This window comes from Dermatophagoides pteronyssinus, unplaced genomic scaffold, assembly GCF_027571235.1.
Source record: "Dermatophagoides pteronyssinus isolate colony J.1.1.1.1 unplaced genomic scaffold, Derpt_VIB-CSIC_2022.12 sq0002, whole genome shotgun sequence".
NCBI lineage: Eukaryota > Metazoa > Arthropoda > Arachnida > Sarcoptiformes > Pyroglyphidae > Dermatophagoides > Dermatophagoides pteronyssinus.
Genome location: NW_027461526.1, coordinates 2,759,851 through 2,783,591, shown reverse-complemented (window position 1 = coordinate 2,783,591; position 23,741 = coordinate 2,759,851). Strand labels below are relative to the sequence as shown.

Here is a 23,741-nt window from a genome sequence, read left to right as displayed (position 1 = left end):
AAAAATTCTTCAATCATCTCTTTTGTTATTCTGGTAGATGGCACTATTGTAGCTTGTCACGTTATTTCGAGTAAAACACCTTTCATCTCATCTTCTAATCGGATGATCAAATTCATTTTAGAATTTTTTTTTTGTGTTTTGATTCATCAAATCACCAATTCCTAACATATGGATCTTTGGGGCGAAATAGTAGATTCACAGATCGATACTAAATCTCATGATTTGTTACTGAATTCAGCTCCGAAAATTGTTATACCTTCAGAATTTGAAATCCATGATCAACAAAGATTTCAAGCGAATCCATTGTTGGTCAGCCACGATTCCATAATTCGATCCGAATGCTCAAGTCAAATGACTAGCCCGTTCTTTGAAACGCTCAAACTATTGGTTACTAACGAACAACAGATTAATGTCTATGAAAATGTTGAACAGCCAAAAACATCGAAAAGCAACGATAAATCCGCGGCTCAAACAATGCGCGAATCAATTATCATGATATTAACACACGTTGGCTTTAATTTTTCCCATGACCTGACCATTGATCTATTGGTCGATGTGCTCGAGTATTATTTGAAATCATTCGGAAAATTACTACGTTTATTTACTGATTCGATGGATTTACAATCACCTAATGATTTTTATGATATTATTGATAAAACTTTGCATCACATGAATGTACCGAATTTCGAGGCTTTACATAAATTCAATGAAGAACTTGTTCAATATTATAATCGAGTAAAAATGGAAAATTCCTCTTCGTTGAACGAAAATATACAAAGAAAATCATGCCAAGAACAACAGCAGATACAAGATGATGATTAGAAAGAAACAAATTAATTATATTCTATTACTTATTATTACAGTGAATAATAATTGAATAAATAAACTTAGTATGATGTGACTTGATGAATTTCTGTTTTGTTTTTACAATGTTTTGATATTCAAGTAAAACAAATGACTTTATTTAAATAATTTAAATTCATGATATTCTGATGTGAGTCATACCAATGAGGTGAGAATAGTCGATAGGTGAGTATCACGCTGAAATTTCTGATATTTTCCCATTTAAAAAATCAAATCAATTTTATTTTTTTCAAAAATGGATGTCAAACAACAAATTAATGAAGAATTGAATAAATTCCAAACAATAAGAAATCAATGTAAAAAAATACTTTCGCAACGTGGCCAATTAGAAATACAATTGAATGAGAATAAACTTGTCAAAGAGGTAATGGTTGATCGAAATTTCTAGCGAATCTAATTGTCTATTATTTTTTCAACAAAAGGAATTGGACCTACTCGAAGATGGAGCGAAGACGTTTAAACTAATTGGACCAGCATTAATAAAAATTGAATTAAAAGAAGCTCAAGATAATGTGAACAATCGTATCGAATATATTACCGAAGAATTGTAAGTTATTATTTTTCAGATTTTATACTTATTTCATTCATCACCCTTAATTTCTCTGTCTATCTTTTTTGACACAAAATTAGAAAACGATATGATCAAACATTGGAAACGTTGACTAAACAACAGGATAAACATCGTGAGGCTGTTATGAAATTGGAGCAAGCAACACAACAAGCCATGTCAGCCGCCGTAGCATCAAATCCAAAATAAATTCATTTGAAATATAATTGTATTTTTTCTTTTTCTCTTTTCATTTGTTTGACATTAATTGTTTCAAAATGAATAAATAAAAAAAAATATTAAACAATGATACAAACAATCGGCAGGAAAATGTCAGTCAATTCAAAAAAAAAAAAAAAAAATCAATACTGCCGTGGAGGCCAATACAATGAGGTATCTATTGAAAAAGTTCCATTAGATTTTTCTATTACTATTGTATTTGGAATTTGTTTAAAAAATTGGGCAAAACAAAATTTTTTTATGTACAATTAAAATGTATGTGTGTCTGTCAATTTCTGTCAAAAATAGAACATCCACCGATATAGGCGTCAACAGGTTATATGGCATTAAAATATTTCGTTTAACAAATGTAAATAATAAACATTACATCACATGAATGTATCATCAAAATGTCCATTATAATAACTTGAATAGGTACGAGCTTGAAACAATTCTCGTATAAGAGAAGATTTTTCCCTTTCTAATTGTGTGATACGATCACTTTTTCTTGTCACTTCATCGGTCAATAGTCGATTTTGTTCCTTCAACTTGTTGACCAAATTTGGATTGACAACTAATTGTCTTGGCTGATTTGGATCAATACGCCCGGTCGCTAATGATTGTGGTGATAATTGCGCTCCAATTGATTTTATTGATGATGGCAGCCCATTTAATGGTCTTATAGCCAGATTCATGTGAATGGGAAAATTTTGTCCAACATCACGTAATGCTGTTAAATGCTGATTCAATGTCTGTATGCGAACTGCTTGAAAATTTATTCTTTCCTGGTAGGCATCAATATTATTATAATCAGATGCAATGAATGATGATCCACCGGAACGGCTGACAATATTGATTCGATTCTGTAGAACTGATATTTGCCTTAAATACCATTCTTTTGTACGTTCGATTTCTGCCAATCCTCCTATCAATATGTCTTTCTCCTGTTCAAGTTGCTGAAATCTTTTTACCTAATTCGGATACATAGAGAAAGAGAAAAAAAATTATCCATCATTATTTATCCGATTAAAATATTTGACTATTTGACCTAAAAAAATTATCAAAAAATGCATGAAAAAACTCATCTACTTACAGCATAAAGGTCGATCCCATTTGCACCTACGGTATGTCGACGTGGTTCTCGTGGCTGCCTATGCTGACGAATTGATGATCGTCGATGTAATGATGAATGCTGAAAACCACTAAACATTGCCATTGATTGATCATTATTATCGATATAATTGTTTTCATTGGGGACTGATATAACGGGAGCGACGAATTCTTGATCATTAAGACCATCATCATTAATGATGGGAGAGGCCTGTAAATGACTAATGTCGTTATTTTTTTGGCAATTTATATTTGATGTTGGTGTTTGAGCGGATTTTGTGACCAATGAACGTGGCCAATGAAAATCGGTACCAGTATTCTTCGTCTGTAGAATTAAATCATTAAATGATGGCAATGGATGTTTGCTTAAGATATTATCTCTCCAATTTTGCAATGTTTTCATTATGCAATTACGTGAAACAGTTTTTGGTGCAGCATTTCCATCATTAATTATCGTTTTGACTATTGGTGTTTGCTCATTATTATCGCTAATTATCGAATTTGCTGAACTATTATGATAATTAATATGCTGATCTTTTCGGTTTTCATTAGTTGTAGGATGTCGTTGATAAGTATGGCTATGGTGATGATTTAGTAGGTGTGTCTGATAATTCATAGGTATTTGTTGAGAATAATTAAGATGATCAGCAGTGTTAAACGAGAAAGATGATGATGGAGAATTGTGCGAAACATCTATCAAATGTGGCATACTTTTGGCACGACATGCTTGCTGATGTTGTAATGGCTGTTGATTATCATTATTAATCGATGGACGATTCCCTGATGTATGGCCATATTGGCTTTCCAAATATCGATGATTCACCACGCGTTTAATCTCTTCTAATTGATGTTGAGAGAGATGAGGAAATTGTTTGGCTGTTTTAGATGGTTGTTTTTGTTGGTGGGATTCTTTATTCAATGAATTCGTAGATGCAGTTGCTGTAGGTGATTGATCAGAATTTGAATTGTGACTGACGGTTGAAAGTACCGGTGGTGGTACTTTAGGCTTACTTTTAGCAGCCATAACTTGTTCATATGAAGGAAGCGGTAACTTTTTTGTAGCCGATGTGATTTCAGTTGGCTGTATCTGTTGAAGACATGTGGCAGTGTTTGTCAATTTAGGATTATTAGTGTAAATGATATTATTATTATTCACTTCCGCCGTTTTGTTACTACTCGATGTTGGTGTTGGCGATGATAATGAAGATGGAGGCGGTGGAGCAAATATTTGTGGTTCTGATGATGGTCGATCAACGGAAGTAGATAAAGATGGTGCAGGTGGTGGTAATAATTGAGAATGACTATTTAAATCACCACCATTTGGTATGGTAATCGATGAATCAGATGTAGTCATCGATCGACATTCATCAGTCATTGATGTGATCATTCGAACATCATTAATATCGACTTGATTTTTGAGCAAACAAAGCTTAATACCGGCACAGAATCGATCGAATGTTAGCATACCATTCGGTAGTTTAACTTTAGCTAGACAGGCAATCAGACCTCTGGGAAAAAATGGATCACCATCATCTTCTTCCCATTGATTGGCAAGATCAGCAAAATGAATCGTACCCGATTGCTCTGTATCCATTACATCGAACAATTGTTGTAATGCGGCGACAAATTGTTTGGACATTCCATGTATGAATGGATTATCTTCAGTTGCTTCACACAATTCAATCATTTTTTTATCTGTTAATTTAATCAATTTTTCAAAAGAAAAAAATCAAGTTCGAAACGAAAAATGAACTCAGAACACAAACGTATGATTGATGAATCAATTCTCTACACTTTCTTGACAGGATATCACATCATCATAATCAACTTTGTTGCTCAATATCACACCTGATTCCGATTGATCGATCAATCGATCATTCAAGTTAAAAAGATGAAATTCTAACGAAAACCATGAAACATTTCTTGATGATGATGATATTGTCGATCGGTTTGCTAGTTGGTTTTTTAATTGATCAATCCTTGTAGAGATGTGGTTTTTTTAACTATTCATTGAGTTTTTATTTTTCAACATTTCCATTACAAAATCCACATACACACACATCATTGGGCAGGACACGAACACACACTACAATCAAGTAGCATCCATCAGGTAAAACAAGAGCTTCAAATCGATGATGATGATGATGATACAAACATTGAAATGTTCTTCAAATATATAGAATTGATTTTTTATTAAAAAAAAACACCAAACAGGTTGGCTTGAATTCACATCAAAGTCCAGTATACTTGTCATGTGTGTATATAATGTTTGGTCGATCGGTTGGTTTTTCTATTTGCTGGACTGATTATCTTTGAGTGTGTGTATTGAGTGCCCGAAGCCATTCACATTTTAATAACGAACAAATGAATAGAAAAAAAGAGGTTCGATTGAGAAACGGCTTTGGATTGTACACACAATACACACACCATCAAATACGAATGGGACGTTCAACGTTATTGTATAGCAATGCAGCATGCATAGCTTTTGATAGTTTGATAGCCACAGGTCTTGTGCCAATGTCTTGGGAACTATGACATTTTTTCTTTTTCTCAGGATTTTTTTTTAATAATAAAAAAAGAACATATGGCTTGACATTTATTTATAACGGTCTATGAAGAGAGATGATGATGGTAAAAAACGATGAAAAACAGAGGACTTGTTGTGTTGTAGAAATTGAATATTTTAAATCTTTATGTATTCTCACATGATGATAATATTTGAAATTAAATAAAAATTTTTCTTTTACTTTTAAACATTTAATTTTTAAGCTTATCTTTCTTTTTTTTTTTTTTTTTTTTTTGCTGTAAATCTTTAAAATCAATTAAACCTTTCATCATCGTCATTTAATGATTATTTATGCTTTGAAAATTACAATGATAATCATTTTTAAAATGACCGGTATTTAATCCTGTGGAAAAAAAATCATCCGTATAGGAAATTTTTTTTTGCATTCAATTTTTTTTGAATATCGAAAAATAAACGAAATTGACAGCGGCCATTGGACTTTTTCATAAATCCAGTTTGGCGCCAGTTTGAATATCAATCAAATGAATTTGTACGATCGACAAAGTTCATCAATAAGCTCGCAAGGTGGAGCGATATACATATAGTCATCGCAATAAATCAACATACACAACCTACCGGCGATAATTGGAATCATGTGAATCTTATTCGAACAATGATTTTGAAAATTAAAAGCAGTGGCACTATATTCAATCGTGGATCCTATCAAATCTATTGACTACTACAAGGATTGTTTTTTGCTAGCAGAACAGCACCGCCATTTTGCCTTCTTCACACTTTGTATTTGTCGGCTCGGTAATTTTGTCTGTGTGTGTATTCTACAATATTCTTGGATCATTTTTGTTGTTGATTCTTTTGTTTTGTTTAAAATTTTAAAAACAAAGTTTATTATTTTCGAATCAATCAGTTGATTTCTCAATAAAAAATGTCCTTTCAACGGCCATACGGCAATTATCCACCACCACCGTCAAATTATCATCATCAAGGACCACCTGGTATCCCACCGCATCAACAACCACCTTCAAATCAATATGTGGGGAATTCCGGTAATTTAAGTGGTGGTCAAACTCAACATCAACCACCTCCACAATATAATCGTAACGTTTGGAACCATCCACCTGGTATGGCAGCACATCCTTCTCCAGGACCTCCTCCCCTTCCCCCTCATCATGGACAACAACATTCACAATCAAACATTAGTCCATGGATTAATCAGAACATGCCACCGCATATGAATGGGCTGCAGTTTCGTGGATACCAACAATCACCGGCACAACAATATCCAATGGATCATAATCAGTTAAAACATGTGCCAAACATGCGAATGGTAAGCTTAAAAGTATTAAGAATTTTTAAACAAAATAACACTTTTGTCTCAGAGTCAAGGAAATAAACGTCATGCTGATTGGAATTCGAATACACAACAAAATCATCATCAGAATAATAAACGTAATCGTCCGAGTAATGTCAACAATACACCAAACAAGAATAATGTTCAAAATAATAATAATAATAATAATAATAAACAACAAACTCCAGGCAAACAAAATAATTCAATCAATAATCAAAATACCAGCAAGAATAATCAACAGCAACAAAATAATCGTAATAAACAATGGGTGAATTATAATAGCCCAAAAAATCGTTATAGCTTTAATAATAAAAAGCGTATGAGTAATAACGCAAAATCGAATCAGGTAAGAATTTTTTAAAATTTCAATAATTTTATATTAAAATTCTGATTAATGGTTTTAATAAATTTAACCTTATTAAGAAGCAGCCTAACAATGCCAATAAAAAGAAAGAGGTACCTATAGTCAATGTCGATGATAATGAACAAAAACAACAGAATGATGATCACAAAGAACAGATTGAAAAGTATTTTCAAAATGTAACCGGATTAATTTGCAGTATGTACAAAATGATTTATCTCATTCCAACTCCTAAGTTTTTTTATCCATTCTTCCATATAGATCTTTGTAATGTATTTATCCGAAATGTTCAAGATGCAAATGTACACTGTAGAAATAATGTCGATCATAAGTCAAAAGTAGAAGCAGAAATAAAAAAACAACAAGAAGAAGAGCTAAAAAAGAAAGAAGCTGAAGAAAAGAAAAAGAAAGAAGCCGAAGAAAAGAAAAAGAAAGAAGAATCTGAAGCGAAAACAGAAGCTAGTAAATCAGATAATGCATCGGAAACACCGACGACAACTGATACTTCAGATACTGTAACCGCTAATAGTGGTGATCAGAAAACTATCGATGCTCAAAACGAGTCATCAATGAATGTGGAATCATCTGAAGTGGAACCAGAAAAAGTGACAACTGTTGAAGTAGATACGACGACTGATGACAAATCAGCCGAAACGACAGCCACATCGACTAATGATGAAGATGAAACGGAAGAAGCCGAAGCATTATCGACTACCATTGTTGAATCAAAAGCGGATGAAGGTAAAAAAATTATTTATAAAAACAATTATTTTGATGGATAAAATTTTTTATTTCATTGAAAAAATTAGATGCCATCATGGCAAAACAGCCTGAATCACATCAACAACAAACACAGATAACACGCGGCGGACGTGGTGGCCGTGGTTATCGAGCTCGTGGTGGTCGTCGTGGTAGGGGGAGAAGATGAACAAATATCTTACAATGAAAATTTAATCATGTACCTCAGATCATCATTGACCATATTCTTTATTTCATAATGTGAAATCACTGGTTTCAGTATATCGACCATCATTTTCATTATCATTAGAAACATAATTTTTTGAATTTTCATTTTGATATATTATTTTTCATGAATTGCATACCTACACAAAAAATGCATTGCTTAATGTATTTTGTACTTTAGACAAATATATTTGTTCATCATTTATATTTCATCATCATTTTTAATCGATCATGAAATAATGATACCTTCATTATTCATTATTGGAAAAATTTTTCTTTATATCTATCTTGAGAAATTCTTGCATAGCAAAACATCAGCGCAAACAAAAAAAAATTTAATAAAAATCCATGGAAATACATCCTCAATCATATTTTTTTGTCACTCGCGACTTCATACTTAATTTCTATATAAAATTGTAAATCATACAAAATGAGAAAATTTAATTTTTAATTAAATTTTTTTTTGTGCTGAGAAAAGCTTTAATGGTATACCAAATAAAATCATTTTTATAAATTGTTTTGGCAATCGATATTCGGTTAATTTCATTGCCAGATTTTTTTTTTTGTCGATTGAAATTTTATGGAAAAAATAAAATATTCTACAGTGGTTTTTCATTGGGATTGATTCGAACACATTCAATGATTTATATAACAACATACACGTTCTTTAATTTATAAATGCGTATGCGATTATTCTGAAGAATTTCTATTTAAAAAAAGGAAGGATTCAATTTGATCAATTTTTATTGATGAAACTCTGAATTCCAATTTGTTTGTTTTGTTTTAATTCGATTGAATATGATGATCAAGATTGGTGGTAAGATTTATTGGTTATTTTTTCCAAGTTTTTCTCTTCTTATTCCATCGAATTTACTTATTTTATTATTCATTCGAATTGTGAATAATTCACAATTTTTGAACTAAGATGAACATCTGGAATTAAAAAAAAATAATTTCAATTTTTTCTCGTATATGAAATTCAGCTTTGTTAACAACAATCATTTTCGTTGTTGTCTAATGGAAAAACATTCCAAATTTAAAACATTTTCTCAAATCTCTTTGATTCTTTGGATTTTTTTCTCTCTAAAATAACTGATCCAAACATTCAACAAATGTGTTTACCATCTGAAATCCGTTCTATATTTGTTGATAAATTCTTCAAAAAAAAAAAAAAAAATTCGAGGACCGAATTCTTTTATATTATTCATTCATTTCAGAATTCATTATAAATAAATTGAAAACGATAGCATAAAGAACCGATTCCTAAATTATATGTGTAGAAATTTTAAATTAAATTTCTTACTTCACTCAAATTATTAATCGGATCAAAGCGATAATCAAAAACCAAAATCCATCATTGATGTTTGTTTAAACATCAATAAGGGATTTTGGCCCAAAGGCTATCGAATAGTAGTAGTATACGTTACGAACGTTAGAAAAATTTTACGTCCGCACACACACAGACACACATTCAATGTGGCCAAACTACTTGTTTTTATATTGTCCGTTTGAATTCAATTCGAGTATCGTTTAACATTGGGAAAAAATTGCGCGCCATAGAAAAAATTTGTTGATTGAGATTTTGTTGTTTTCTTCGTCGAATATGAATGAAAGATAGAGTAATGGAAAGAGATATAGAGAAACTAACTATAGCCGTACTGGTCAGGTCTTCAACAGCGAAACAAGCTTATGTATTTTTTTCAGGCTTTAGTTTTTTTTAAGTTCTTTCTGTCCCTTTCTCTCAATAATTTTCACTCATCCACTTTCGTAAAAAGAAAAGAAAATATGATGAGCATTCAATTCATGTGGTCTTCTCATTGCCATTCGTTGTATGTTTTTTGAATGGTGAAAGCCTCGATTATGGTTTCAATATTTATTTGGCCAACAAATACACATTGGATAACAGCAACAGAAAAACAAATGATTTTCAAGCATCAATGAAAATTTTCATCATCAACAACAAATTATGATGATGACGATGAAGAATGTAAATTATTATGAGAAAGAAATAACTTTTATTCAAATTATTATATCTTGATATGAATATATTTAAGTGTGTGTGTGTGAAAATATTCCCTTGTAGCATTTTAAATCATAATCATAATTATCATTATGTTGAAACATTGAAGTTTCCATAATTTTATCATCAACAACATTGTATTGGATATCATAGATTCAATTTAAGTTTGGTGTTATTTGTTCATCTATGTGAATTTATCTGTGCAAAGTTTTTTTCTGAATATTTTGTTGTCGTTGTTTTATATTTGTCAAGAAATCAAAGTTAAACTACCACCATCATGTAGATATTATCCGAGCCAAAAAAAAACATCATATCATAAGTAAGTACATTGTAATAATCATTTAGCCATCTAGACATTTTGATCAGTAAATTTTATAATTTGAAACAAGCATTCGAAAATAAAAATTCACCGAAAAAAAAAGATGAAAATAATTCAAAATTTATCCATTTAAATCAACATCATTCATGATCTCGGATATAAATTAGTTATAGGTATTAATCTTTGATCGGTCTGAAATGGATGATAAAATTTATGGTAAAAATCTTGTTTGTTTTTATATTTGTTTTGAGATCTAACTTCTGGTTCAACAACTTTAGTAAAATTTGTATTTTTTGTTTGTTTGTTTTGCATCTCATGATGAAAATCTCTAAATTTTCTCCAAATATACGGATGTTTGAAACCTAACCCTGTTTTCCATTCAAAGTTTTTGTTTTGATTTTTTTCCCTTTCATTCTTTGTTTGTTTTCTTTCAATATTTTAGTAATTATAATTGATCTAAAACCCAATGATTTTCTATTTAAAAAAAGACAAACGAAAATAATCCTTATGTTTCTGAAATCTACAGATATATTTCTCAACTTATATTTAACAAGATGAAATAATTTTTTAATCGGATTGATCGATTGATTGATTAAATTGTTTGATTGCTTCTTTCACTGTGTGTTTGTATCAACAAATATCTTTCTTTTTTTTGAAATCGAAATAAACATCAAAAATACGTTATATGTAAATCATTTAAATCGAACAAATCCTTGTATCTGTTATTGATCGATTTGATTTTTGTTCTCTGTTTTTGGTCGCCCTTCCTATGCTCATAGATCGATAAATAGATTTTAGGTTTCTGTTTCAATCGGCGAAAAAAAAATCCCATCTTTATTTTTCACCATCAAATGGTGATTTTTCCTGATAATTTTTGTTTAACAAGAAAAAATGATAAAAAACGGCTAAAATTTTTCTTGTCTTGCCCATAACGAAATTAGTGACATAGTGGATTTGGGTTACCTGAATGGATTCCTGTTGTTATTGTCACCATTTTCAATTCATTTTGATGATTGACATTCAATATAAATATATAGTTTTATCAGTTGATTCATAAATCCATTACATTGATCATCAATAATTCGATTGAATCATTTCGAAACGAAATGATGGAGAGCGAGAGAGAGAGAGGGAAAATTCTATTCAATTTTGTCACGAATTCGTTACTTTTATAATGTATTATATTTTTGAAAGGATTTTTATTATTTTCTTTCGATTCGGTTTCATGATGACTATATTATTTTGAATAGGAAAAAATCGATGAATTAAAAAGAAAATTGCACCGTAAAATAATGATCACTATTCCCTAGTGAAGAAACTTGAAAAGGAAAAAGGATTTAATGAAATAATTTTTTAAAGATAAACTTCTCAAAAAATTAAAAGCATCATTCAATACCACGTGTAATTATAATCTAAAATAGCTATATCAAGTTCAAAAACATATATAGGATTGTATATCAACCGTACTTGGAGCAAATGAATGAATATAATTTCCATCATCAATAACAATTAATCGATGCCAAATGACCTGTCCTCAATTTTTCTCGAACAAAGAAAACAAAAATAGAAAAAAATACCCTTTATATAACTTTAATGGTTGAATTAGTATAAATGGATGACCATTAAAGATGACCATATTGTTCCATTATGGTCATATATAAATCTAAATAATAGTATAATTTCAGGAATGGCATTCAGGTATTAATGTTTGCCTCTCCTTTGAATCTATCAACGAATAACCGAATGATGATTGTTCATTCATCGTTTTATTAATTGATTTTTTTTGCTTCTTTACATTCAATCCAATTGAATAGATTCCATTCCCTTTGTTCATTGTTGTTGTTGATGTTGCTCAGAGTAAATCATTAATTTTAATCATTTTTTCCAATTCAATATAAAAAAACAATTTTTTTAATTCTCCATTAAAAGCTAGGATTAAATTTTCGATCATTTTCAATAATAACATTGTGTATAAATAAGTGTTAATTGGGATATTTTGTGGTTTTGTTTGAATGAATCTTTTCAAATATTTATTTTTTAAGTTTGTTTTTTTCTGAATACTTTTTCTTATCACTTTTTTCAAGTATTCAGATCATCAACATTATTTTCCCAATACTTTGCGTTTTCATTAAAAAAAAATATTCATTTCATTAAAAATGACGCAGAAACGAATTATATAAATGAAAAGAAAATGTTTAAGACTCAAGATCAGCGCAGGCAAACACAAATCCAAACAAACACGGGATTTTTTTCTTGAATTAAGAAAACGAATTGATTCTTGCTTAAAACATACTTTGCCTCAAGACTATGGAGTTCAAAGTTGGGATATACCAAATAAAATCTAAAATGAAAACAAAAATTTGAAATTAATTGGAAATTATTTTTATTTATTCAAAAAAAAAGAATCAGCAAACTTAGATCTTTGAAAAAATCCAAAAAACTAAAATAAAAGTTTATTGAATAAAACATTTGGAAAAAAATTTCGTTTTAAAATTTTCCCTTTCTCTCACCGGAAAAACAAATCAAACATAATAAACATTTCTTATTTGCCAAAACCCAAAAAAAAACATTCGAATTTGTTTCTCCGAGAAATTCAACTATTTTTAGATACGACATTTTCTGATGTTGTTGTCGTTTTCATCGCATTTGATAATCAAAATATTTGCTTTCACAAACATTTATATATTTACGTCAAATTCAATCTTAAGTGTATTTTATCTATCTTTTTTTTTAATCTAAGAAATTGCATAAATATCATCACTATAATTATGCTTTAGTTGCTTTTATTATTATTATTATCACTATAGCCATATACTTATTGAAAATAAAAATGAAGAAACAAAAAAATCCAACGATAAATTATTTGACGATGGCCATGATCTAACTTAAAAAAAATTCATTAATTAATAATCATTATTATAATAATAAATATTTTAAACGTTTTTTTCCAGGTAAAAAATTCGTATAGAAAGGGTGTGGAAAAAAAAGGATTTCGGATTTGCCAACAAAGAAAAAATGACAAAGATACAGCCAAAAATTTTATTGAATAAAATTTTTTCTTTTTTCTTCCTGTTTTGTTGTTCTATACATCATTTGTCATTTCATCCTCATCATCATCATCATTGGTTGTCGTCGAATAAACATAAATTATTGTGAGAAGAAAATAAAAACGATTTCCTTTTCGATTTTTCATCAAATTCCAATTATTGTTCCAAACATTTACAACCAACACACATGACAGATTGGCCTGATGATGATCAACAGGAAAAAAATTTTTGTTTGAATAATCATCATACATCATTTGTTATTATCGTTTTTTTTCATTTATTTGCGAAATATATTTTGAAATAACCGAATAAAATAAACAAAAATTCAATGCCACTGTTTGTCTGTGTGGGTGTGTGTTTATCACCTGAATAAAATTTTGAAACAACTGTGAATTGATTCCTCTGCTTTTTTTTTCTTTTTTTTTGAAAAATTGTAAATTTTGGAAAAAAATTGTCATTACTTATCGAAGAGAAAAGTTTCGTCATTTTTTATCATTTTGGTTATGGTCATCTTAATGATGATGACAGTTATCATTAGTGTTTTATCATATAAATGACCACAAGTACCAACTCTTCTTCATTTTTTTCAAATGTCGTAATCGTGCCATCGTCATAAAATTTAAATTTTTAAATTTCTTCCTTTCCTATCAGAAATAAAACACATCATTGATGTCGACAACGATAATGTCTAAATCATTTAATTCGAAATCAACAACATCCGAACAAATTATGAAATTGATTGAAATTATTCGTTCCAAATATGGTTATGGTTTTACATTGTCCGGTATGTTTTTTTTTTTGAAAAATGATTTTATTTTTCTTTAATAAATTTAGCTTTTATCATGTATTATCTGTTATGAGAGTAGGTTGACTGGTTTTTCAGTTTTATTTTATGTTTTACTTTGAAAAAGAATAATTAGCTTGTTAAAATTCTCACACCTTATCGATGGAAAGAAATGAAAAATTGCATATATTCGAATCAGTTCATCATATTCGAGGAACTTTATCATCCAGGTGTTGAGATTGATTTTAAAAAATTTTTCTGGTAGATGCAGTCAATCAAGATCATTAAAATAAAAATTCATATATAATTTAGATTTTTTTCCCAGATATTAAACAAAAAAAAATGTGATTGTGGAAATACAAACTCTTTTCCACGATAAAATTTCTTATCAATGATGGAAATTTTGTAATATACATTTTTGATTTGTTCATATCTCATTATCAATATCCTTGTGTATCATAAGTTAGTTTTCTCATCACAATACCCAACACAGCAATTTGATCTTTCGAACGATTCAACTTTATTCGATGAGAATTTATATGATAATTCAAATATGAATATCTTATCGAAACATTTTGCGATGACAGATAATGATGTGAGTTTAGTCAATCAAAATGATCTGAAAGTTTTAACCATTTGACATTTATTGATATTTCGGGCATTTAAATTAATCAACAAATCCTTTTCATAATCCAAATGACAAATTATCCTAGACGTAGAAGGAAAAAAAATCTACATTGATAATTGGATTAAAAAATGTTTACCATTTTAATAGTTGTTATTTATCAATCAATTTCGTTATCTTTTTTCTATTAATCACTTTTATCCAATAAACCATATCAATCTACCATATCAATCATTTATATAATGTAATGGTCATCCATTTATCCATCATATAATGAGATTATAAATCGACCTTTTGTTAAAAAAAATTAATTAATCTTTCATTAATTAATCATCATTTCAATAGATTCATCCAAAACAAGTAATATATGTTTTTTTCCCATTCATTCATTGGTTCCGGAATAGTTTTAAAATTTTCATTTCCTTTTTCTTTTTCAAAAAAATTTTCCCAAGTGAACTTTTTTCAAATGTCACTGAGCCATCAATCATTCAATTCTAATTATGTTTTATAATCATCTGATAATCTCAGACAAATTAGTTATAATTGATATTGGATGTGATAATTTTATTTTTTATTTTTTAAAGTGAAAAAATATTCAAAATGACCACAATATGATTCGTTAATTGATGTTCGTGTGCAGTGTCCCTTTTCGAATTAATTTTCTATGTTTTCCAATGAACAATTTGATCATTCAAAGTAAAATTTTTATAATAAAATCATGTGCATTCAATCTGATTAAGTTGAAATTTTGTTTTCTTACTCATACTCAGAAATATACTGTGCTTTATTTTTCAAAAAAAAAATATCCTATTAGTATCTTAAGAATCAATAATTTAGGTTATTTGGGTGTCATTTGCGTGTGTGCATGTATTTTCAGACATTTCACAATTTATTTGCAAGAAAATATTAAATTAGTTTTTACTTTTTTTTGTGTAAATAAAGAATTAGCTGAAAAACTACCTTGAAATTATTCATCTTTTGATTTACTAAGTTTGCGTGCTTTCTTTATTTTGGTCATAATAGAATAATTTTTCTTTAAATAATTCTTTTAAGCTTTTATTTTGTCTTTTTTGTTATAAATTATATTCAAAGAAAAAATGGTCACCTTCTTCATTTCGTAATCATGTCTAAAACAATTTGTTATTTTTAGTTGAATTAGTTACATTTATTTTGGTTGTTGTTAAAATTATTTGTCTAGATTTTAATCAAAATTCATTAATAATTCAATTCAGATTCGATTTCAGACAATTTTTTTTGACCGTTTGTTAACTCCCTTAATTTAAGATGACATAACTGTGGTTCTCATTGTTGTTCTGATTTTCCTCCGGTTTTTTCCATCCCTTCCCGGCCTTTCTATCATACCTTCAGAATACAAATATTTATTTTTCAATCGTTCGGAAAGTCATTAGCTTTTTTCCTATTAATCTCATGCAAAAAGTCGTTGGTGACTTTCCAAACAGTTTGTATATAAATATAGAAAAAAATTGCGAATGTTTAAGAATTCTTGTCTATTTCACACAAACAAAAGCCATATCATTAAAGAAATATTTCTTTGAAAATATTCTGGTTAATGGAAATATAAAATTATTTTTTGTCCTTAATGTTTGTATATCATAATGATTACAATAATTTTATATTTATTCGTCATTTACTTTGGTAAACTTATCATGAATCATCATCATTTATGACAATTATGTTGGTCCAGAAACACTAATTTTATAACATATGTGGATGATAAACAATGATAAAAGAATGAAATGAATGCACAAGTTGAAAGTATTGACTTGCTGTCGACCTAAATCACACACATTTATGTGTTTCGTTTTTTTCTTCCACTTGATGGTCACGCGATTCTTTATGAGTTTTTTTTCAATATGACTACTTGGTCTGTCATTTTTATTTTGTTTTGTGTAATTCGTGTCCTAGGTACCCGAATGGTAGCAAGTTATTGTCGTTCATGTTAATCTAATCGGACAAAAAAAAATTCTTGACCGGAATAAATGTTTTCTCTTTACAATTTTCTTTTGTCGATTGTTCCATTTATTTGTCCATATTAATATGGATAGGCCTCTATAGTTACCAAAAGTTTGAATTAAAATTCAAATTATATAAAAACTACCACTACACGGCCTATAAAAATTGTAATGACCATGCCATATCAAAAAAAATTCTTTTCCATTAATCGTTTCATTGTCTTGGTTATAATAATTCTGAAAACTTTTTTCCCTGGTTACAATTTGTAAACCCTTTTTGGATTTGCATAATATTACATCAGTTGTTAAGGCCAAAAATGAAAGGTGTGAATGTTGTGAACAAATAAACGAACAAAAAATCACTAGCCTCATTTTTTTCAATGTTTAATATCTTTTTATTTTCATGTTTTGCAAATTCAACCAAGAATTTTCTATTACATTCGTTTCATGAAGTATTTGAATCATCTAATAAATTTAATTTTTTTTCATTGTATAAAATATCCAATTCAGGTGAAATGCCATGCCGATTAACACATGTCAAAGGACATGCACGTTCGGGTGGTCTACGATCCGGTGATCGTCTTCATATCGTAAATGGACAAAATGTTGATACATTTACACATGATCAGGTGGTCGAATTGATTACATCAATTCCAGATGGACGATTATTGTTACATGTTTCAGCTGCTTCTACTGACGATTCTCTTTCATCATCATCATCACCATCATCATCATCGTCATCTACATTATCATCTTGTTGTTCATCTATTGATGAAAATAATGATAAACAAAAGCCAATGATTTGTCGTGATAATCAAAAACAAAACCAACGTCAATTTAATTCATCTTCCGCTAAAATTGCTACTTCGACTTCAAAATCAATGATGATTGATGTTGATCGAAAATCATCGATATCACTTCTAACTACATCGACACTTCCTAACCAACAGCAATCATCGAAAATGCAAAAATATCGCTCACATCGAAATACTAGACATCATCATCATCGAAATAATCATCGTACTATACCTCGCAATCATCATAATTATCATACGAAAAAACATCGATCAATAAAAAATAATCAATGCAAACGCCAGCAGCAACAAGAACCACAATCTTCAACAACGACAATCTTAAGTCCATCAGAAACATATCAAGATGAATCTCAAATATCATCATCTAGGTATCATTATCGTAACAAACCTAGATTCAAAGATTATAAACGAAATTACCATCATCAAAATCGATATCATAAAAATGGTGATCAATCATGCAATAGCGATGGTGATATCTATACAAATGTAGCCGAACATTTTGAGGGCCTGTGGAAACGAGCATCAAGTCAAACTGGAACGCTCCATCAAACACAATCACAAAAACCATCGTTTCATTCATTCAAATCAATAGATAGCCTATTGGATCGATTTCCAAATCATGACAATCATAAAGATTGTCATGAATCAATGTTACATCAACATTTTCGAAATCATAAAAAATTAGAAAACAAACAAATTCTGCTGAATATTCAACATCAACAACAACAGCAAAAACAACAGTCGTTTGATGATGCAAAAGAAGTCAATAAAAAAAAGCTATTTCAAATTGAATCTGATCATCAAATGAATGATATAAACTCGTTTAAAGTTGATGCCGATGTTCATCATCATCATCATCATCAAGTTCAACCAGATTACCATAATAATGATGGAAAATTATTTGCACTTTCATCAAAAAATTTGTCGATGACCAGTGATCAAGATTTAATTCCAAATGACCAACAATCATTTATTGCAAAAAGGAATGAACTAACTAAAACAAAAACAAATTCTACATCAGGCTTTTCTTCTATATCGCCATCATCATCAACATCCATTTCTCCTGGATCATCACCAACATCGACCACTGAACGATTGATAAATGAAACGAAAATACAACCAAACATCGTCAATATTGAACAGCATTTGGTGAGTTCCATTTCAGTTGAATGTTTTATTTCTTTATTTTCTTTTTCATTTTTTTTTACAATTCAATTCAACAATTGGCTCCTTATTGTTGTTGCAAAAAAGGCGATTTCTCAAACTTGACCTAGTTTAGTTTAGTTTAGTTTAGTTTAGTTTAGTTTAGTTTAGTTTAGTTTTGTCTTGATTTATCTTGGACATCACCTGTCATTTTTTTCGCTGTTGCTTTCTTTTGTTTCTATTTATACAATAAATATGTGATAATGAAAAGAGGATAAAGAAAATATATTCAATAGAATATCGGCTAGCCATAAAATTTCATTTATTCAATTTATTCCTTCGCTAACTATGATGACCTTGTACTTGACTTTTCTTCAAGGTTCTCTTAGAAAAATAATTCATACATTTTAATAATATGATGGAACAAATTTTTCAAAACTATTTGTCAACCGTCATAGTTTCAATGGTCATCTAATTCTATTCAAATATTCGTCTATTGACGAATTGACTTTTGTAGATTGATTGATTGAATTTTTGTTTCCCATTTCATTCATTTTCCATTATTCATTGCCATTATGACTATATTTTGTTTTTTACATTCATTTTTCACTTTATTTCATTGTATTTTTAGCTTTGAAATTCAAATTTTGGGCTATGAATGTGCAAAGCTTTTTATCATTTTTTGATTTTGTTTTTGTTTTGCATTGTGGTCGATTGATCAAACATATAACTGACGGAAACTCTAAACTTTCTTGAGAACAAAAAAAAAGAAACACTTCAAAATATTGAATAACTTCAACTGTGTTAAAGAAGTGGAAAAAAATAGGCGAGGATTTCCGTTTTATTTTTGTGAAAAAATTCCATTCAATTAAAAAAAACAAACAGCGAAAAAAATGCCGTTAGTTGAGCATGAAGAATATAATCCGGAAATCGGTGAGACTATTGATCTCTCTCACTCTTGGTTTGAGTCTGAAGAATGCTTTTTCTTGATTTTCAATTTTTTCAAACTTGACAAGTTTGTTATACAATCATTTATCTGGATGTGTGTATCAAGCTGTGAATGATTTTCAAATCTTTTCATTTTCTCATTTATTAACAGTTTTTATTGTTCAAATCATTCATTCTTTCATTCGAAGTTAACCAAAAAAAATAGAAAAATAAATTGCAATAATCAATCACTCAGCCAATTAACCTTCTCTATTTCATCTTTTTCACACAGTGTATCCACTGATTGCAATGTCATCGTAAAACAAAAAAAAAGATGTTTATGTTTTGGATTTTTACTTTTCTTACTTTGTTGTTTTTACAATTGAAACAATACAGAAATTCTAGTTGAAATTTATTCTGGTCGCTTTTGCTATCAAATTCTGTTGTTCGTTTTGTTCGGCCAAACATTTTGAAAATACTTTGTCATTCTTCATTTTTTTCTTTTCGATTCCGTTTTTTATTTTCAGTAAATTATTTCTATTATTGTCAAAATGACTTTGCTTTCATAGAAAAAAAAACGGAAACAGAACTTTCAAACTTAATTACATTTTTCTTCTTTTTTCATCATTACTGTTTCCATACACTTGGATCGAAAGAACAAAATAAAAATAAATAAATAAACAAATAAGTAAAAATCTGAATCATAGGTTTTGTTTTAACTTGAAATTTCCGAACCGAATAGTTTTGGTTTTTACTTGTTCTTTCGAATATATTGGAATTATGATCTTTTTGATTCTATAAACACTATTCAAAATAGAATAAAAATCAACTAGAATCTGAAAAAAATCGATTTAATCGACATTTAATCGATCGATTTTCATTACTATTATTGTCTTTTGATTTTGAATGCAATTTCTTTTTTTTTATTGAAAATATACAGTTGTCTTCCTACCGGAACAAAACAAGGAAAAACTGTTTTTCTTATGATTAAATTGTCTTTTTTTTTAATTTTCTGTTTTGATTATCTTTTTTTTGCTTTTGTTTTTATAGTTGATGCAATCTTCGAAAACATCACCTCCGGAACTGTTCATTTCAAATGCTTCAACAACAACAACATTATCAACTGATCCTGATCAACATTCGCAAGCAATATTTCGTTCAATCGTCGAATGTATACGAATTGTTCGTTATCGTAATGATCATAATATTTGTCATGATCAATGGATAAATATTCAATCAATATTTGATCATGATCATCATACATCGTCATCTGAAATCATTGATGATGATGAATCGAATTTCCCATTATTAATTGCCATATATCCATGTGAATTATATCTATTTAGCTATAAAATAAATTGTCATATACGAGCCAAACAAATCATACAATGTCAATTATTATGGCCGACAAATAAAGAATATTTTGTATTAATCATACGTGATGATTTTGACTGGATTCGTGCATTTATAATGAAAGTTTCATCCGAAACCTGGCAATCTCATCAAAATCATCATCAGATAGCTTCATTATTATCAATAAAATGTACTCCAGATCCGATTGCCAAGAATCATTGTCTTGAATTTCCGGGTAAGTGAATTCGATGAAAAAAAAATTGTGAATAAGGTTTCCATTTACATTATGTTATTGCTAATGTTGTTAAAATAAAAATTTACATATGAAAATTATTCACATTGTTCATCATTGCTATTGATGATCCTGTTTATCTGGCTTATTATCATTTCTTATTTTTCATTTAAATAATAATATCTGTTCTTTATTTAATGAAACCAAATTCACAGAAGTCATAATTACAATATGGTTGGATTGATTTTTTCATTAACCTGGAATTAGTTGACTACTTTTTTAATGATAATGAACAAAATCATAATAATAATGATAACAACAACAGTTTTTTTAATGAAATAAAATCTCTAACTAGTAATTGTTAATGGCATGCACCTTTCATTATTTTATTTCTGTTTTTGTATTGTACATACAGTAATCTATACATCGAAATGGATAATATGGTTTTTCTTTTTTGTTCAACATTCACCAGTTTTCCAGAATAATTTACCAATCATTTGAATAAATAAAGAAAAAATATCATATAATCATCGTTATCATTGCAAAACGGATTAGATAATACAATTTTTTTAGGGAATGATTTTCATTATTTATCAATCACGAAAATGAGATTTTTTTTCCTGTTGAATTCTTCCTTCAAAGATTTCCTTGAATCTTAAATTTAATGATAATGATAATAATAATGGTGATATTGTCTTGATATTGAATTCTGTAATTGGGAATCTGAAACACAAAAAAAACAGGGAGATCATTTTTTCCGCTCATATTGAAAAGCGGCCGCTGGTAACAATATATGTTTTACAAGAATTTTTCTCTATTTATTCATTTTTCAATTGAAAAAAAACACAAGTACACATACACATTCACACCAGGGAAATAAAATACCGTCTTGTGTTTACCATTCAAGTTCAAGAAACGAAAAGAATAGGAAAGAAAAAAAGTATATTATAAGAATAATGAATGGAAAAATGTTTGATGATTTGCAAATTAGTTTACTTACTATGACAAAGGACAAAAAAAAACATATGACAAAGATTCATGTGAAGATATTATGAAAGAATCAAAAACAGAAAAGCAAAAATTATTCAGCCGATTCAATGAAATATTCTTCGGCAAGTAATTTTTTTACATTTCCTTTCTTCTCTTCAAATTTTAACAATTTTTACATTCATTCATTTATTTATTTTTCAATACTTTTGGAAAATTTTGTTCCCCATCTTTTCCTCTTTGTTATTATTGATGTTGTCGAACAAACAAAACAAAACCTACAAATTTGAAGTTGATCAAGGTTAAACTGAATGATTTAAATGATTTGAAAACAAGTAAAAACAAACAGAAATTGTTCTTTGATATTCATATAAATCTCATTCTTTTTATCTTTTCATGATATGATAGATTTCAAATGAAGAATACAAATAAAATCAATGTGATTTACTCTGTCCTCAATTTTCTCAAGAATTGCATTCATTTTTGAGAGGGCACGCGCACACTGAAAAATCGATGCGATTTTTTTTTCTTATTCCGTTGTTTTTCTTACACACAGAAAAATAAAGTCGTAAAATATACGGCAAAATTCATAACATTTTTGGGTTTTAACGTCATCCACAAAATGTTATGGTTTTTTTTCTTTTTTTGTATTTCTGGGCAAAATCCATGAAATATTGAGGCAAAAAACTCAAATATTTGTGGCCAAAAAATCATGAAATATTCTGGAAAAAGACCTAATATTTCTTGGAAAAATCCATGAAATATTCTGGAAAAAGACTGAATATTTTTGGGCAAAAAATCATGAAATATTCTGGTTAAAAATATTTTTATTTACAAAAAAAATGCGAAATAAAAGAGAAAAGAAAGATAAATTTAGCCGACTAAGGTGGCATAAAGATCATTTTTTAAATTCATAAACAAAAAGTAAACAAGTTAATCAGTGAATAAAATTATAAAAAATTAAGATTATTGGCCAAGGATAGATTGAAATTCTCCGATTTGTTTGCTTTATTTTCCAGATTATCGCTCAAATCATGGCTATGTGATTTCTAATAATTTATCATGAATGGATGAATCTTCCTTGGTTGCCCTCAGTTCACCACTGATGCTTGCTTGAGTTCCATATCGCTTCCGATTTCTCGTTCGACCATTGGAGATTTCCTTATCCAGCCACAACGCTTTCTATTGTTTTTTCCATGCTTTGAGCCGTTACACAAAATAATATTTTCTGATTCGAAAAATAGTCAAATGGCAAACGAAAAACAAAAACTTCGTTTAAAAACAAAAATGCTGGATTCGAATTATTTCAATTGTTTAATTGAATTATCAACAATGTTTCGAATGTTAGCGAATTGTTTCAAATTTCAAGTTCAATTGTTATGGCTCAATCGAACAAACATCGATTTACCAAATCTTTTCATGAATCGACCATGAATCCAATCAGATATTCAAAAGCAATTTAAGGTTAACAGTTGTTTACAAAGCCAGTTAACAACAGCCACTAGTTTTGGCTTCATGATCAAATTGCAGCATTTGACCCCTTCACATTTTTTAACCAGATTAGATATTAGTCAATT

At 29.0% G+C, this 23,741-nt stretch overlaps 5 protein-coding genes across 7 annotated transcripts in view; 4 read left to right on the top strand and 1 right to left on the bottom strand.

Annotated features, from left to right (window-relative positions):
- The first annotated feature begins 34 nt into the window (after positions 1–34).
- Positions 35–910, top strand: LOC113790666 (uncharacterized). The gene has a single exon (XM_027340358.2). The coding sequence runs from the start codon at positions 169–171 to the stop codon at positions 820–822; it is 654 nt and encodes a 217-aa protein (XP_027196159.1). The 5' UTR covers positions 35–168; the 3' UTR covers positions 823–910.
- Positions 911–1,021: 111 nt separating this feature from the next.
- On the top strand, positions 1,022–1,730 carry Pfdn6 (prefoldin 6). The gene is made up of 3 exons (XM_027340369.2): positions 1,022–1,228; positions 1,287–1,411; positions 1,495–1,730. The coding sequence occupies exons 1-3, from the start codon at positions 1,100–1,102 to the stop codon at positions 1,619–1,621; spliced, it is 381 nt and encodes a 126-aa protein (XP_027196170.2). The 5' UTR covers positions 1,022–1,099; the 3' UTR covers positions 1,622–1,730.
- A 126-nt stretch (positions 1,731–1,856) lies between these two features.
- Positions 1,857–5,272, bottom strand: LOC113790655 (uncharacterized). The gene is made up of 2 exons (XM_027340347.2): positions 2,724–5,272; positions 1,857–2,601 (listed from the first exon to the last, which is right to left on the bottom strand). Exons 1-2 carry the CDS (start codon positions 4,425–4,427, stop codon positions 2,020–2,022), a joined length of 2,286 nt encoding a protein of 761 aa, XP_027196148.1. The 5' UTR covers positions 4,428–5,272; the 3' UTR covers positions 1,857–2,019.
- A 761-nt stretch (positions 5,273–6,033) lies between these two features.
- On the top strand, positions 6,034–8,308 carry LOC113799322 (uncharacterized). 3 transcript variants are annotated; one of them, XM_027349953.2, is made up of 5 exons: positions 6,034–6,591; positions 6,644–6,961; positions 7,045–7,174; positions 7,238–7,717; positions 7,786–8,308. In XM_027349953.2, exons 1-5 carry the CDS (start codon positions 6,190–6,192, stop codon positions 7,902–7,904), a joined length of 1,449 nt encoding a protein of 482 aa, XP_027205754.2. In that variant the 5' UTR covers positions 6,034–6,189; the 3' UTR covers positions 7,905–8,308. The 3 variants fall into 3 exon arrangements, with proteins under 3 accessions (XP_027205754.2, XP_027205747.2, XP_027205739.2); XM_027349946.2 differs by having other exon boundaries at positions 7,042–7,174; XM_027349938.2 differs by having other exon boundaries at positions 7,039–7,174.
- A 5,648-nt stretch (positions 8,309–13,956) lies between these two features.
- The window catches only part of LOC113792066 (uncharacterized), a 33,833-nt gene continuing 24,048 nt past the window's right edge, over positions 13,957–23,741 (top strand). Inside the window, exons 1-3 of the mRNA XM_027341939.2 lie at positions 13,957–14,109; positions 17,218–18,671; positions 20,643–21,180. Coding sequence (XP_027197740.2) covers positions 13,995–14,109; positions 17,218–18,671; positions 20,643–21,180 — 2,107 coding nt within the window. The 5' untranslated portion in view covers positions 13,957–13,994. The remainder of the gene's footprint in view (positions 14,110–17,217; positions 18,672–20,642; positions 21,181–23,741) is intronic.